General features: G+C 32.8%; 1 protein-coding gene across 2 annotated transcripts in view; it reads right to left on the bottom strand.

Moving 5' to 3' along the window:
- LOC126885908 (glycerol kinase-like) overlaps positions 1–11,793 on the bottom strand; it is a 208,334-nt gene extending 196,541 nt beyond the window's left edge. Inside the window, exon 1 of one of the 2 annotated variants that reach the window (XM_050652703.1) lies at positions 11,677–11,793. Coding sequence is in view for 1 of the 2 variants with exons in the window: in XM_050652702.1 (XP_050508659.1) it covers positions 5,531–5,561 (31 nt within the window). In the remaining variant the exon portion in view is untranslated. Of the gene's footprint in view, positions 1–5,530; positions 5,648–11,676 lie in introns of those variants that run through there. The other variant, XM_050652702.1, reaches the window with a different exon arrangement.
- Positions 11,794–15,494: the final 3,701 nt, after the last annotated feature.

Genomic DNA, 15,494 nt, shown 5'->3' with positions numbered 1-15,494 from the left:
TTATCAAATCAGCTAAAAAAGTCTATTATCAAAATCGTCTGGGAAGCTCTAAAAGTGTTGCAAAAGAAACTTGGTCTTCGAAATAAAACTCACACAACTCAATCATTTTCCCTTTCAAATCCTGAAAGTCTAAACTTTATTAATGGGAGCAAAAATATAACATCAACTATTTTGCCGCAACAAGATCCCATTTCCTATCACCCTAATTCAAGGAAGGTCTCGAATTCATTCTTTTTAAGACCAGTCGATAACTCTGAACTGATCCAAACAATCAATAGTATCAAAAGCAAATCATCTTGTAGTACTGATGGACCATCTATAAAAATGTTCTCTAATCTCACAGAAAATGTGTTGGAAATCCTCGTCTCACTAATTAATGATTCCTTCGAAAAAGGTAAATTTCCAGAGTGCCTAAAGACAGCCATTATTATTCCTCTTCATAAGGGCGTTGAAAAATCTAATGCCTGCAACTATAGACCTATTGCCTTACACCGGTACTCTCCAAAATTATTGAGAGACTCATTAAAACTCGACTTATGTCCTTTATCGTTGATAACAACATTTTATCACAAAATCAGTTCGGCTTTTTAACTAATAAATGTACCACTGATGCCATCTCTCCTGTACTACATGAGGTTTACCAAGCACTAAACAATAATCGTTATACTGCCACTGTTTTCTGTGACTATGCCAAAGCTTTTGATTGTGCAAATCACGACATCTTGATTAAAAAACTAAATTTCTATGGAATTCGAGGTAGGTATTTCTTTGAATTGGTTCCAATCCTACTTGAATAATAGGAAACAACTAGTTAGAGCAAATGATACTGACTTTAGTCTTAAAAACATTGTATGTGGAGTACCACAAGGTTCAGTATTGGATCCTCTTCTGTTACTTATCTTTATAAATGACATCACTAATTTAAAAATCGATCGGAAATATTTCCTTTTGCTGATGATACCAGTATCACTTGGAGCAACTCAACTATTGCATCTCTTCATGAAACTATAACTTTTGATCTACTGACGATAAAGATCTGGTCTAACTCTAATTTACTCTCTTTTAACGTTGAAAAAACAGTAGCATTATCCTATAAAGGAGCTCTTCAACCTTTGCCTCTTAATAACAGCCAGATCAGTACCGTTGATTCTGTAAAATTTCTTGGTAATTTTTTTAGACAGCAACCTCAAATGGTCCCTTCATATCGATTCGTTAAGTAAGAAACTCGCCTCAGCTTGCTATGCAATAAGATCTGTCTCTAGGGAACTCAAATTAGCATCTTCTAAAATAACATATTTTTGGTTGTTCGAGTCTCATCTTCAATATGGTCTTCCTTTTTGGGGTTCTAGTACAGCTTCCCAATTTGATGTTATTTTTAAATTGCAAAAAAGAGCAATAATATATTTGTTTGGCCTCAGAAGATTTACACATAGTAGAAGTTACTTCAGAGATCACGGAATTTTAACACTTCCATCTTTATATATTCTAGAAATGGTTTGTTTAATTCGTAAACACCTTCATGTCTTTCCAGCAAGGCCAATCATCTTTACTCCACCAGAAATTCAATTTTTGATATTTATTTACCGATGCCATCCACTCAGTTAGTAAAGAAATCTATACTATATTCCGCAAAAAAACTTTACAACTATCTCCCTTTACAACTTAAATCTGTAACATCTTTCCCAAAGTTCCGTAAAATGACAAAAGCCTACCTATTTAAAAGACCATACTATTCAATAGAATAATTTCTTAATGAATAACTAAGAAAATTGGGTTTCATACGCATTAGCTTAAACTTATCAGTTCCTAATGTTGTACTTTATTTATTTATTTATTTGTTGTAAGTATGCTCAATTTGCAATTTATATAAATTTTGCAATAAATTGTTTTTGTCTTTGCTTTTATCTCTTATATAATGTATATTGACGATTTATCTAATTTTAGGAAATTGTAGTTTTTAATTTTTGTTATTGATATTATTTTTCTTTTGACTGTATGTAAGCTTTGTCCATAAAACTGTAAAAATTTTCAGTGACAATAAAGCATATTTCTATTCTATTCTATTCTATTCTATTGTTTACAAAGTCCCTGGTACAGATGGGACATGGATAATGCAACGTTTTCACATTTTTCCAAAATGGGTGAAAACAAAATTCAATTCTGGGAGTGAGCCTATCTTAATTCAATTTAGTCAAAAGATTAGGTGAGTGGGGCGATTAGCGCAAAGTTCTAATAAATATCTCCCCTCAGATAAATATTTCCTCCCTCTAAAAGAAATTATTCAAGGAGAAAATCGGAAAAGACCAGGTAGGTTTTAGAGCGGGAATAGAATGCTTATATCACATTTAGACGGTCTGTGTTTTAGGTCTTAGGTCGCATTGGATGGTCACAAAAGCAGATCCGCCCATCTGGTTTTTTAGATCTTGAGGGAATATGACTCGATACCTAGAACCGAGCTATGGAAAGCAATGGAAGACATCGAAGTTCAACAACGAATAGTAATAAAAGCAGTAAAAGTACTCTACAAGAATAAAAAAGTAGCTATCAAAACGGCAAACAATATGCAGTCCATTTAAGACGACAAAGGGGCTACTACAGCACTGCTCCACATCCTCTACCTTGTTCAAAATATTCCTGGAAAACCCTGAAACCATGAAAAAGAAAGTGCGCAGGAGTGGAGATACCAGTAAGAAATGACTCTCTATACAGGGTGATTGATTAGTAGGGTAAAGCTCAATAGCTCCGCTATAGTAATAGATAGCAATAAAAGTTAATAACAAAAATTTTAGCCACCTTTGAGCTTCACATTACAAAATCTGCCACAGTGGCAGACCTAACTTTTGTTTTTTTTTAATGGAACACCCTATATTTTATTTTATATTCGAAATCCTGTTACTTCTCCATCACAAAAATATAAAGGTTTGTAATGTTGTACAGGGTATTTACAAAGTTACAACCAATTTTGTATGAAAATCGTAACAAATTCAACTCCCTGTATAAATAAAAATAAGCACAACAGCAATGGTTTATTAATGCCATATTTTTTTATTTATTGTCAAAATTTTTAGGAATTATTGATATTGCTAATTTTCTTTATATCAAATACAGGGTGAGTTAAAACGCAAGTACATTATTTTCTCAGTAATGTTAAATGGAACACCCTGTATTTTATATCATTATTGAAAAGTAACATTAACGTACTTTAATTTTTATATAACATTCCCTATGCCCAAATTTATTAGTTTTCGAGATATTTCCATTTTTCACAGCAAATTATTTTAGGTGTTTATCTAAATTTTAAGTAAGCCATGACTGAATTGACAATTGAAGATTACCAATTATCAATCCGATAATCAATGTAACACTGTAGCAAATGAAGAAATAAAAATAATTTATTAGTAATACATTTTACATACAAAAACACAACCACTACATGCAACATTTTTGAAACAATTAAAAACTATCTTTTTATGTAGGTAAATGCAACAAATAAACAAAGAAAATTAGTAATAAATTTTACAAAAAAACACACAAACACAAAATACAATATTTTGTGAAGACAATTAAACACTACTTTTGTATGTACCTATAATTTATCAGTAATACATTTTGCAAAAAAACATGTTTGAAAAAATTAGAAGCTACTTTTAATAAAATATTTTTAATATTTAATTACATAAGGTGTTCAAAATTATCTCATAACACATTTATGTAGGTACGCCTAAAAACGATCATTGAATGAGCTACTTACTCTACGGAGCATTTGTAAATATCACATCGAAATACACTTTGTATTCTATTTTTCATCTCATCCCTTGTTGTTGGAGGTATTTTATAAACTTCATTATTAACGTAACGTAAAAAAAAATGAAAATATCTCGAAAACTAATAAATTTAGACATACGGAATGTTATCTAAAAATTAAATTATGGTAATGGTACTTTTCAATAGTGATATAAAATACAGGGTGTTCCATTTAAAATTACTGAGAAAATAATGTACTTGCGTTTTGACTCACCTTGTATTTGATATAAAGAAAATTAGCAATATCGACCATTCTTGAAAATTTTGACAATACGTTAAAAAATATGGCATTAATAAACTGTTGTTGTTTTGCTTATTTTTATTTATACAGGGAGTTGAACTTATTACGATTTTCATATAAAATTGGTTATAACTTTGTAAATACCCTGTGTAACATAACAAACCTTTATATTTTTGTGATGGAGAAGTTAACAGGATTTCGAATTTAAAATAAAATATAGGGTGTTCCATTAAAAAAAAAACAAAAATTTGGTCTGCCACTGTGTTATCGAACACCCTGTAACATTCTAACTAATTTTGTAATGTGAAGCTGAAAGGTGGCTAAAATTTTTCTTATTAACTTTTATTGCTAACTATTACTATAGCGGAGCTATTGAGCTTTACCTTACTAATCAATCACCCTGTATATCCTAAGTTTTGCTGACAACCAAATAGTGATTACACAATTCGAAGATGACCTGAGTTTTATGATGAGAAGACTGGAACAGGAATATACAAAGAATGGGATGAAAATAAACCTAACCTGAATACCTACCAACGGAGACTCTAGAAACAAATCAGCTGGAAATAGACGAAGGTAAACAAATCAGAGGAACAGAAAAGTAAAAGTACTTAGGTTTCATAATATCGAACAAGAGAACAACGGAAGAAAATATAAAAAATAGACTGGACTGGAACAAACAAGAGACTGCAGACGAAAATTGAATTCGGTACTGTGGGATAAGAATATATTTTTTGAGCATTCTACCAAAAACGACTTTGGAATTTTAAACTGCAATACAAAACATAAAAATGTAATTTTTATTACAATTTGTTATGGTTTATTCTCATTGTCATCATTTCAAAAGTGTAATTTATATTTGTCAATATTAATGCCGATGTTTTCGGAATTTCGCACAACCTTAGTGGAATTGTAAACGTTTGTCTTTTAGATATTTTAACCTTCGGATGACCAAGCGGGGGAAATTGTGACCCCAGCGTATGTTTTTCTTTAATAAATTCAAAAGTATTTTCAATTTTTAACTCATTATTTTTTTATTTGACTTTAATATCATTCTAGATATCCTCATATTTTGAAATAAAAAAAAATTCCCTATATTTTACGAATAAAAAATATATTCTGAAGTTGAGGTTTAGTAAAATACCGTATATTATGTGTAATTCCAAGTAGTTTTACGCTAATGACGTCGACTTTGCAAAGTAGCAAGACACTTACTCAACATACACACTACACATGACACTAATACTCATGTTGTGACTGGCTGGCTGAATGACATACAGTCCATGGCATAAAAAAAAAAGAAAAAAGAAGAAAAAAACCTAATTTTTTTGTTAATTGTAATTTTTGACATTTTTGACTTGGGGTAATTCCCCCCCTTGGTCAACCGTGTAACAAAAAAAGGTTGGCCATCGGAAGGTTAAATCACAAAGTTTGTATTTTTAATTTAAATTCTACATACATTAAATATGTAGATTATATACGTACCTTTTTGTTTATTTTTTGAGCATTCTGCCATCACAATACATTCATTTGGGTATAAAACCTCAAAATTACATTAACTGAACAGGGTTAGCAAACATTAGTTTCGTGCGTTCAAATGCCAAGGCATTGATTAAACCGTTGTTTATCAATAGCGATAATTATTCGTTCCCGATTATGGGATACTACCGATTGTCCCGTTTTGTACACTTCTCATACAGAGTGTTTCATTGGGAAACAGAAATATTTTAATGGTAAATAGCGGTCACTAAGACGGTTCTAAATATACTACATTTATTGCCCCACCAATTTTTATAACTGACTTATAAGGTGTTTTATCGATTTTGCCCATTTCTTTCTCGATCCATAACCTCAGACTCACCTTCTATATTTTTTTATTACTTGGTACACATATGTCTCATTCAGAACACAAACCAACCAACTACTAATCACACTGCTAACTACTAATCACAAGAAAAATTAAGGTTAGTATTAACAAAAAATTATAAATTCATTGTGATCTTGAAACAACACCCTGTGTATTGAGATTTTTTAAAATCCGTTTGCATAGTTGAAAAGATGTCAAGAAAACTAAGTTTAATGGTTCGCTTCAATTTCTTGCGCAGACAATTTAATGACTTTAATTTTGAAATTCTTAAGAACTGTGAGATTAAAAAGCATGTATTAATAAATTTTAATAATAAATTATTAAAGTTAATGAATAAATATGCATTTTAAAAATAATCAATACCTACTTATTACCAACGCTCTAATATATTGAAATTTTCAATGTCCGTTTGCACATTTGAAAAGAGCACAAAAACCTAAGTTTAATGATTCGCTTCCATATTTTGGGCAGACAATTTAATGACTATAATTTTGAAATTATGTCAAAATTTTTAAAGACTCTAGCACTCTAAAATTTCGATATGATTTCAAAATTAATGCCAATAAATTGTCTTCGCAAAAAATTGAAGTATGGAAGTTAACCATTAACATGGGCGCCCCATGGGAAGGAGGGGCCGCGGCCCCCCTAGCTTTTCGGGTGCTTTAAACTGTATATGGTTATCCAAAGTATACAAAATATAATGTGCAACATCTTCACGTCTGCCCCCCCCTAACAATTTTTATATGGGCGCCCGTGACCATTAAACTTAGTTTTTTGTGCTCTTTTCAAATGTGCAAACGGTTTTTGACAAAATATACAGGCTGTTGATTCAAGGCCACAATTACTTTATATTTTTTGTTTATTCGGACCAGGATTTTTTTGTGATTACTAAGTGGGTCGTTCCAATGTAGTAAATAAGTATTGATTCTTTTTAAAATAAGTATATATTCATTAACTTTAATCATTTATCATTAAAAGTTTAGAATATCCGCTTTTTAATCTTTTGGAGTTTTTAAAAATTCCAATATACCAAATTCAAAATTAAAATTATTTAATTGTCTGCGCAAAAAATTGAAGCGAACCTATAAACTAAATTTTTGTCCTTAGTGCCTTTTTTAAATATGCAAACGGATTTTGAAAATTTCAATATACAGGGTGTTGTTTCAAGGTCACAATAACGTTATATTTTTTGTTAAATTGGACCTGGCTTTTTCTGGTATTTGGGTGGTTTGGGTTCTAAATAAATAAATTTCTATGTGTACCTACCAAATATCAGAAAAATATACAGGGTAGTTCTAAAGTTATGAATCCAGAAAAAATGGACAAAATCGATAAAACATCCTGTAACTCGGCTAAAAACTTCGGTGGGGCAATAAATTATGCAGTACTTATGTAGAACAAACTCAGTGGCCTATATTCACCATTTAAGTATTCCTGTTTTCTAATGAAACACCCTGTAAATTTTTATTAAATTAGAATAATCTTTTTATACTCAAAAATATTTATTTAGTTTCTATAAAATCGAAATAAACGACCCCGTCTTATGTAAAAGTGGTTTTAATTAAATTGGCTAAAAGTTTGGCCGAGAGGCTTTGGTCATGTTAACAAATAAAAAAACTTTGAACAAAAATAATAATTGTTGCTGCAGTTTTAATACTTTTAGAGGTTCAGGATATACGTTTTATTATAAGAGATTAATGATTTCATAATATTTGTCTAGAAGTTCAGATCAATACAGAAATAGGCAAGCAATTGGACTTCCTTTTAGGTTTTTACCCAATGTGACCGAAAGTAGAAATGAAACTCGACATTTGAACTCTAATGGCAACTTTGCAGCGACTGATACGCGATTTCACTAATTTTGAGTCATTTTTACCAAACTTCTGGTCATAACTTTTTAACTGGAATTATATAGGTATTATATTTACTCGCGTCTTGCAAACTTGCGTCGAATAATATATCGCGTGTACTATTTGGGCTGTTTGGAATTCAGGAAAATTTGCCGTCTGATTGGTGTACCTCAATTTATTTACCGCTACACAGAAAAGGAACTACTACCAGATGTGAAAACTACCGCACACTGTCACTAATAACACATGCTAGTAAAATCTTGTTACACATCATCAAAAACAGATTAAAACCTATCTACATTACCAAATACCTCAGGAACAAGCGGGGTTTGTAAAGGGTCAAGGTACAAGGGAACAAATTATGAACCTGAGACAACTCATTGAAAAGTATAGAGAATTTCAAGTACCTATGATTATATGTTTCGTTGACTACCAAAAGCCATTTGATTGTGTAAGCTGGATAAAGCTGTAGAATAGAAATGGGCGCACCAATGCACCTGATGACACTTATTAAAAATCTGTACCAGTCCAATATACCGACAGTACGACTAGATTATAAGTTCTCAAACCAATTCAAGACCGAGAGAAGTGTTAGACAAGGATGCGTGTTGTCACCTGACTTATTTAACATTTATGGTGAACATGTCATGAGAATGGTTTTAGAAGGATGGGCCGGTGGAGTAACAGTAGCTGGTAGGAAAATCTCCAATTTAAGATTTGCTGATGACACTACACTTATAGCAGCAGATGAGCAAAAAAGGTTTGATCTCCTGCGAAGAGTTGAGTAGAAAAGCAATAAAGTTGGTCTGAAAATCAATAAAGCTAAGACAAAAATAATGGTGGTCGACAGATTCGACACAATTCAACTGACTAACATGTTACAGGAATACCAGATAGTAAACACATTTGCCTATCTCGGGTCTAGTATAACTAACGATGGTAACTGTGAAGCAGAAGTTCGGAGACGTATTGGTATGGCAAAAAATGTGATGAGTGGCCTAACTAAAGTTGGGAAAGACAGATATATCCCTCAAAATATCAAGATGACACTGGTGAATGCCCTTGTATTCTCAATATTCTATACGGAGCAGAGGCTTGGACTCTTCGCACATGCAAGCGCCAAAAAATGTATGCCTGTGAGATGCGGTGCTGGAGAAGAATGATGCGCATTGAGCATACCTTGGACAGCTCATAGGACAAACGTTTTCATTCTGAACCAACTCAAGATTAAAAAAATGCTGTCCACAATATATCTGCAACGAATACTGCAACTCTTTGTTCACGTGGTGCGCAGAGGTGACCACAGTTTGGAGAGATTAATTGTTTCTGGAAACGTTCCGAGGAGAAGATCAAGAGGACGATCACCAACTGGATGGTCCGACCAAATAAAGAATTCAGCTGTAAACTAATTCTGCGAAGCTCTTAGAACAGCTGAAGATAGAGACCAATGAAGAAACATTGTTAGGAATATTGGAAGAAATCACGATCCTCAGTAATGGGGAAACGACAAGAAAGACAGAGAAACTATTTGGGCGACTTTGAAATAGTACTTTTAGTTGCAACTCTGGAATCGGAATTTTGAGGCCTTTTTTCACCTTTAATACAATCTTTGAGACCCTCATTTTATATACATTTAATGACAGATAGAATGATACCTCATTTGTCATGTTATCTGTTCCAATAAGGGAGGAGTTGTGTTTACTGACCGACATGGATAATTCAAGGTTTTCACCATTTTTTTAATGTTGTAAAATCGGTGATACCGATTTGGAAATAAATCTCGAAACAAGATCTGTATATTAGGGTGTCCAGAAACTCTTCTGACAAACGAAGACCGGAGATTCCTCAGAAAATTTTAAGATAATTTCTTCTTCTTCTTGTAGTGCCTATCCGTTTCGGATGTTGGCGACCATCATGACAATCTGTACTTTGCACACTGCTGCTCTGAAAAGATTTGTAGTGGTTGTGTTGAACCACGTACGTAGATTTTTCAGCCACGAAATCCTTCGCCTTCCTGGTCCTCGCTTTCCCTCTACTTTTCCCTGTAAGACCAGTTGCAGCAGTCCATATCTTTCACTGTTCCTCATAATGTGACCGAGGTATTCGATTTTGGCTGTTTTTATTTTGATTAACAGCTCTTTTTCTTTTTGCATTCTCAGCAAAACACCCTCATTAGTAATGTGGTCGGTATAAGATATCTTCAGGATTCGACGATAAAGCCACATCTTAAAAGCCTCAATTTTCTTGCAGGTGGCGTCTGTGAGAGTCCACGACTCAACTCCCTACAACAGTATAGGAAAGATATAACATCGTATTAATCTGACTTTTATGGGTATCGACAAATCATGACATTTGAACAACTTTGCTATTTTTTAAAATGCAGATCTTGCTTTCTCTATCCTTCATTTGATTTCTATATATAAGATCATTTAACCAAACAAAATTCATCTAGTCTGAAAATGCTGCTTCCTAAGGGCGCTAGAGCTCTTTAAAGATGGCGCTTAGTAATTAGTTTTTTAAATACCTCCAGAACGCTTGTATTTAGAAAAAGGAAAACTGTTAGGCCTATTTGTCTTCTAGAGATAAATCGATTTCATCATATGCGTCCGTTTTGTGTAGGGCAACGGATATTTTATCGCATAACTTTTTTGTCTTGTACGTTAAGGCATTTTTGACACTGAAATATTAAATTGTGTGGTATTTTAGTACTAAAAGGTATTCTTGCTTTAAGTCGGTAGGACACACCGTTATCTAGAAAAATCGATTGAAAATTTTTCGTTTGTGGTATTTGAAAAAAAAAATTGAAAAGATGTTCAAAACAAAACTGTGTTTCTTGCCGACTTATAGCCAAAGTAACTTTTAGTACCAGTACACCTCATATAATTTAATAATGTCAAAAATGCTTAACAATTAAAGAAAAAAGTTATCCGATAAAGTAACCGTAGAACTACTCAAAATTGACGTATATGACCGGTACTAGAAATTCGCCATTGATGAAATCGGTTTGTCTCTGGAATATAAATAAAAGTACCAGTTTTTCTTTTCCTAAATAGGTTTTTTTTTAAATTTTTTTTCTCACAAAATGTTAAATGTTCCCAAATTTTTTTTTGAAACTCAAAAACGAAAAATTTTCAAATTTATTTTTCTAGAAAGCAGTGTACCTTACAGACTTAAAGTAAGAGTACATTTTAGTATAGTGGTCTATCTCACAATTTAACAATACAGTGTGAAAAATGCTTAAAAGTTAAAGACAAAAAAGGTTATGCGATAAAATAACCATTGCCCTACCCAAAACGGACGCCTATGACCGGTACTAGAAATTCATAATTAATGGAATCGATTTATTTCTGGAAGATAAATAAGTATATGCCAGTCTTAGTTTTTCTAAATTTTAGAAGCGTTCGACATTTATTCAAAACGACTAATAATTAAAAGAGTTAACTAATTATAACTAATAATTAAAAGACGCTATTTTTAACGAGCTCTAGCTCCTTAGGAAGCATTTTCGGACTAGGTGAATTGGGTTAACTTGTTTTAAAATTATCTGAGGAATCTCCTGTTTCCTGTTTTCGTTTTTCAGGAGAGTTTCTGGATACCATGTATGTTTTTGTCACTTAATATAATTTTTGCATGTTTGTTATGGCGTATATGTTTTTTTAGTTTTTAAGTTCTTTTTCAACTTTTCAGTTGTTACAATTATTTTAAATATCCATAGATTTTAACAATCAATGACTAATAATAGAGGATTATGACTTTTAACCACAGGGATGAATAACTAGTTTTGCTTTAATGCTAGTTTTTTTGTTTTCGTTGTTCTAATTTTCGACCAAATTAAATTTTTTTTAAATGTACATACTACAATAGTCTGACTACATTATTTCATATTATAAATCATTTAGAATGCTTGAACGTACCTTTGTGTGGTTATTTCCTGTATACGTATATTCCTTATGAAAGGAAAATCATTTAAAAAATCAGAAAATTACCATAACAAAACACCTCGACAGAAATCATTTGTTGGTGCGTTTTAACATAAATTGTTGATAAAACTGATGTTTATCAAAAGCGATAGTTCGTTCTTGATTATTATCAATCACAAATACATGCGAAGTCATACTCTATTGAATTGTAAATTGTTGTAACAATAAACCACCGCACAAGTTGTCTGCATATTTGAAGTTCGTTAATAAGCTATTCTTATTCGAACGGTTCTTAAACGATTCCAATTTTTTATGCAAGAAGAATAATTGTCAGAATGTCTAAATATTCATAAAAAGATTTGGCAGCATTTGTAGTATCGATTAACGTGTAAAAAGTTTGTTAGATCAGATAAATTTTGTCCCGTTTAGCTATATGGTGATCGAGATATGAAAGTTTAAATTTTTTATTACTGTCATCATTGCATGTGGTTGTTTTTTTAAAGACAAATCACATGGTATGATTTTTTTCTGACGGATATTCTTAAGTTGATTTCATGTAGATGTAATCGAATGATCTATAATTAATCTATCTTCCAATAAAGTTTTCCTAGGAACGCAACTTATTTGCGTTTGCTCAAATATTGGCAATGTCATTATGATTATATACTTAAAAATGTACAAGATATGTCTGAATTGTGAATATGAATGAGTCAGATAAAATTAATAATATTTTAAAGAAGAATTTTTTACTAAGCAACAAAATCAAAATTTGTTTAATTTATTAATATTTTGTATTTAACGATTTCCAAAGTGGAATGAATGAAAATGAACACATTTTTTAAATTACATCCAAGAAGGCTTTATACATGGAAAGCACCCTCTGATACCCCAGGGAAAATCATAAGAAACCAAATTGATTTTATCAACATAAACAAAAGGTATAGAAATTCTGTCACCTCAACAAAAACATATCCAGGCGCCGATGTCTTCTCAGAGCATAGTCTATTAGTTGCAAACATCAACATACGACTCAAAATAATTCATAAGAAAATGAGGCCCAAGATAGATATAAAACTACTGAAAGAAAATTACATCCAGGAAAAAGTAAAAACAGAGATTAATGAGAATTTTGCGAAAATAGTTGAATACGCTCTTAGTGGCATAGTAGAACAATGGGATGAAATGAAGACATCTATTAACACACTTTCGCATGAATATCTTAAATCAAAAGGAGAAAAGAAGCAAGAATGGATGATAGATAAAATATTGCAGATGATAAAAGAGCGAGGAAATTAAAGGCAGAAACGACAATGAATACAAAAAGTTACATAAGAGTACACTAAGGGAAATAAAAGGGGCAAAAGAAGCATGGCTGATGGAGAAATGTACGGAAATTGAAAGATTAAATAAGTACAGAACACCAAAAAACAACGCAATACAGGCATAGTCGTAGATATCGAAGGCCAGATTTTGACTACAATTGAAGATAAATTAAGAAGATGGAAAGAATATATGCAAAAATTATTCGAAGATGCTGCATGAAGTCCGTATAAAATAGACAATCCCTACGGCCCAGAAATAACAAATGAAGAAGTAACTATGGCAATTAAGCGGATTAAAGATGGGAAATCACCAGGACCTGATGAGGTGCATGGTGAAATTTTAAAGCTATTAGAGGCACACCTACCAAATTACAGCTCTTACGAAGTTATTCAACAACATATATGAGACTGGTTACTTACCAAAAGACTGGCTACTATCAATATTCATTCCACTTCCCAAAAATGTCAACGCTAGAAAATGTGAAGAGCATAGATTAATTAGTTTGATGAGTTATGTAGGTACTTAAAGTACTGCTTACTATCATTCACTCGCGCATATACACCAAATTAGAAGAACAGCTGAGTGAAGTCCAATTTGGATTCTTAGCAGGACTCGGAACAGGGCAAGCACTTTTCAGCTTGCAAGTTCTAATATATACCCAGGAATGTCAACTTCGATGTGTATGCATGTTTCATACATTTCGAGAAGGCGTTTGATAAAGTCCTACATTGAAAACTAATCGATATTCTAAAAACATCGGGACTCGATGTTAGGGATGTAAGACTCGTCTCAAACTTATATATCCAACACAAAGCAACAGTTCGATTTGAAAATGAACTGTCCGAAATTTTCACAGTCGGAACAAGAGTTAGACAAAATTGCATACTGTCACCAGCATTATTTAATTCATACTATGAAAACATCTTTAGAGAGGCCTTGGACGAATCAGAAGATGGTATTGCAGTGAATGAAAAACTTATAATAATATTAGATATGCAGACGATACAGGGGGATAAAGGGGTAGAATGCGAAAACATGAAGTTAATTCCAGTTTACTCCACTAAGCCTCTTCTACTCAAATCCGACTCTCACCTTCACGCTGGTGTCCCCTGTAAACCGAGAACCCAACTGGAGATCCGGTATCCAACCCGGGTGGAAAGTTGGGTCGGGAACTGACGAGAGCTGGTGAAATGGCCCTCCGAAAAGGGGGTTAGGCGTTGGGTTAACTACCCAACCCTGTAAAAAACCTTTTGTTATGAGAGCTACAAAGAAAGAAATCGGACTGTCTAACCTACAACGTTCTCGCAAACGAAATAAGAAGACCTAAAAATTCTAGGGGTCAGAAGATGGAGGGAAGTTGCCAGGAATCGACAGGAGTGGCGACTTCTTTGTGAGCAGGCCAAGATCCACAACGGATTGTCGAGCCACTTATGATGATGATGATGATGATGTAGATTTGTAGACGATACAGTATTGCTGGTAAATAGTGCGCAGGGGCTCCAAAGGATCATGGATAATGTTGTAGAAGCATGTAACAAATACGGCCTAAAACAAAATTGTAAGAAGACAAAAATAATGATCATTAGTAAAAACACCAACATAAACGCCCAAATTACCGTAAACAATACACCCCTAGAGAGAGTACAGAAACTATGCTATCTGGGCTGCAACATTAAGGATACTTGGGATCATAGCTACGAAATTAAAACTCGTATTGAAAAACCAGAAGCTCTTTTAACAGTCTTAGGAAGATTCTGTGCAACTTGTCTTTAAATATCAATATACGCATAATAATTCTTAGATGTTACGTCTTTAGTGTCCTCCTCTACGGAGTTGAAAGCTGGAGTCTGACAGAAGATGCCATAAAACGGTTAGAGGCGTTTGAAATGTGGTGCTACAGACGTATATTGAGGGTCTCATATATACACCAAACAACTAATATAACTATTCTCCAGAGGCTAAGAAAAGACAAAGAAATAATTAACACCGCAAAGGACAGAAAATTGGCTTATTTCGGCCACATTATGCGTAATGATAAATACCGACTGCTACAGTTGATTCTACAAGGCAAGATTGAGGGCAAGAGAGGCCTTGGACGTAGACGCATATCCTGACTGGCCAATCTTAGAAAGTGGACTGGTCTAACGTCAACTGATCTATTTCGAGCTGCTGTAAATAGAATAAGATGGGTAAATGTGGTTGCCAACATCTCCAGAAGATAGGCACCTTTAGAAGAAGAAGAAATGAATCGAAACGTCAAGTAAATTTAATTTCAAACTTGAATTGTGGCTTATTTGCAAATAAAATAATACATTTATTTATTAACTTAAACCTTGTACAGTTGTTTAAAAAATTCCCTAGGCCCTCCCAAATCAACAAACCAGATTTCAATCTTGAATGTCCTTTTATATGTAAGAAAAAATTCAAGTACAATCGGTTTGCTATCTTAGACACAGCTTATTTTTTTGCAAAGTTAGTTACATTTTGAT

The sequence above is a fragment of the Diabrotica virgifera genome, chromosome 6 (assembly GCF_917563875.1).
Source record: "Diabrotica virgifera virgifera chromosome 6, PGI_DIABVI_V3a".
NCBI lineage: Eukaryota > Metazoa > Arthropoda > Insecta > Coleoptera > Chrysomelidae > Diabrotica > Diabrotica virgifera.
The sequence above is the reverse complement of the archived record's forward strand: the minus strand, read 5'-3'. Positions and strand labels throughout refer to the sequence as shown.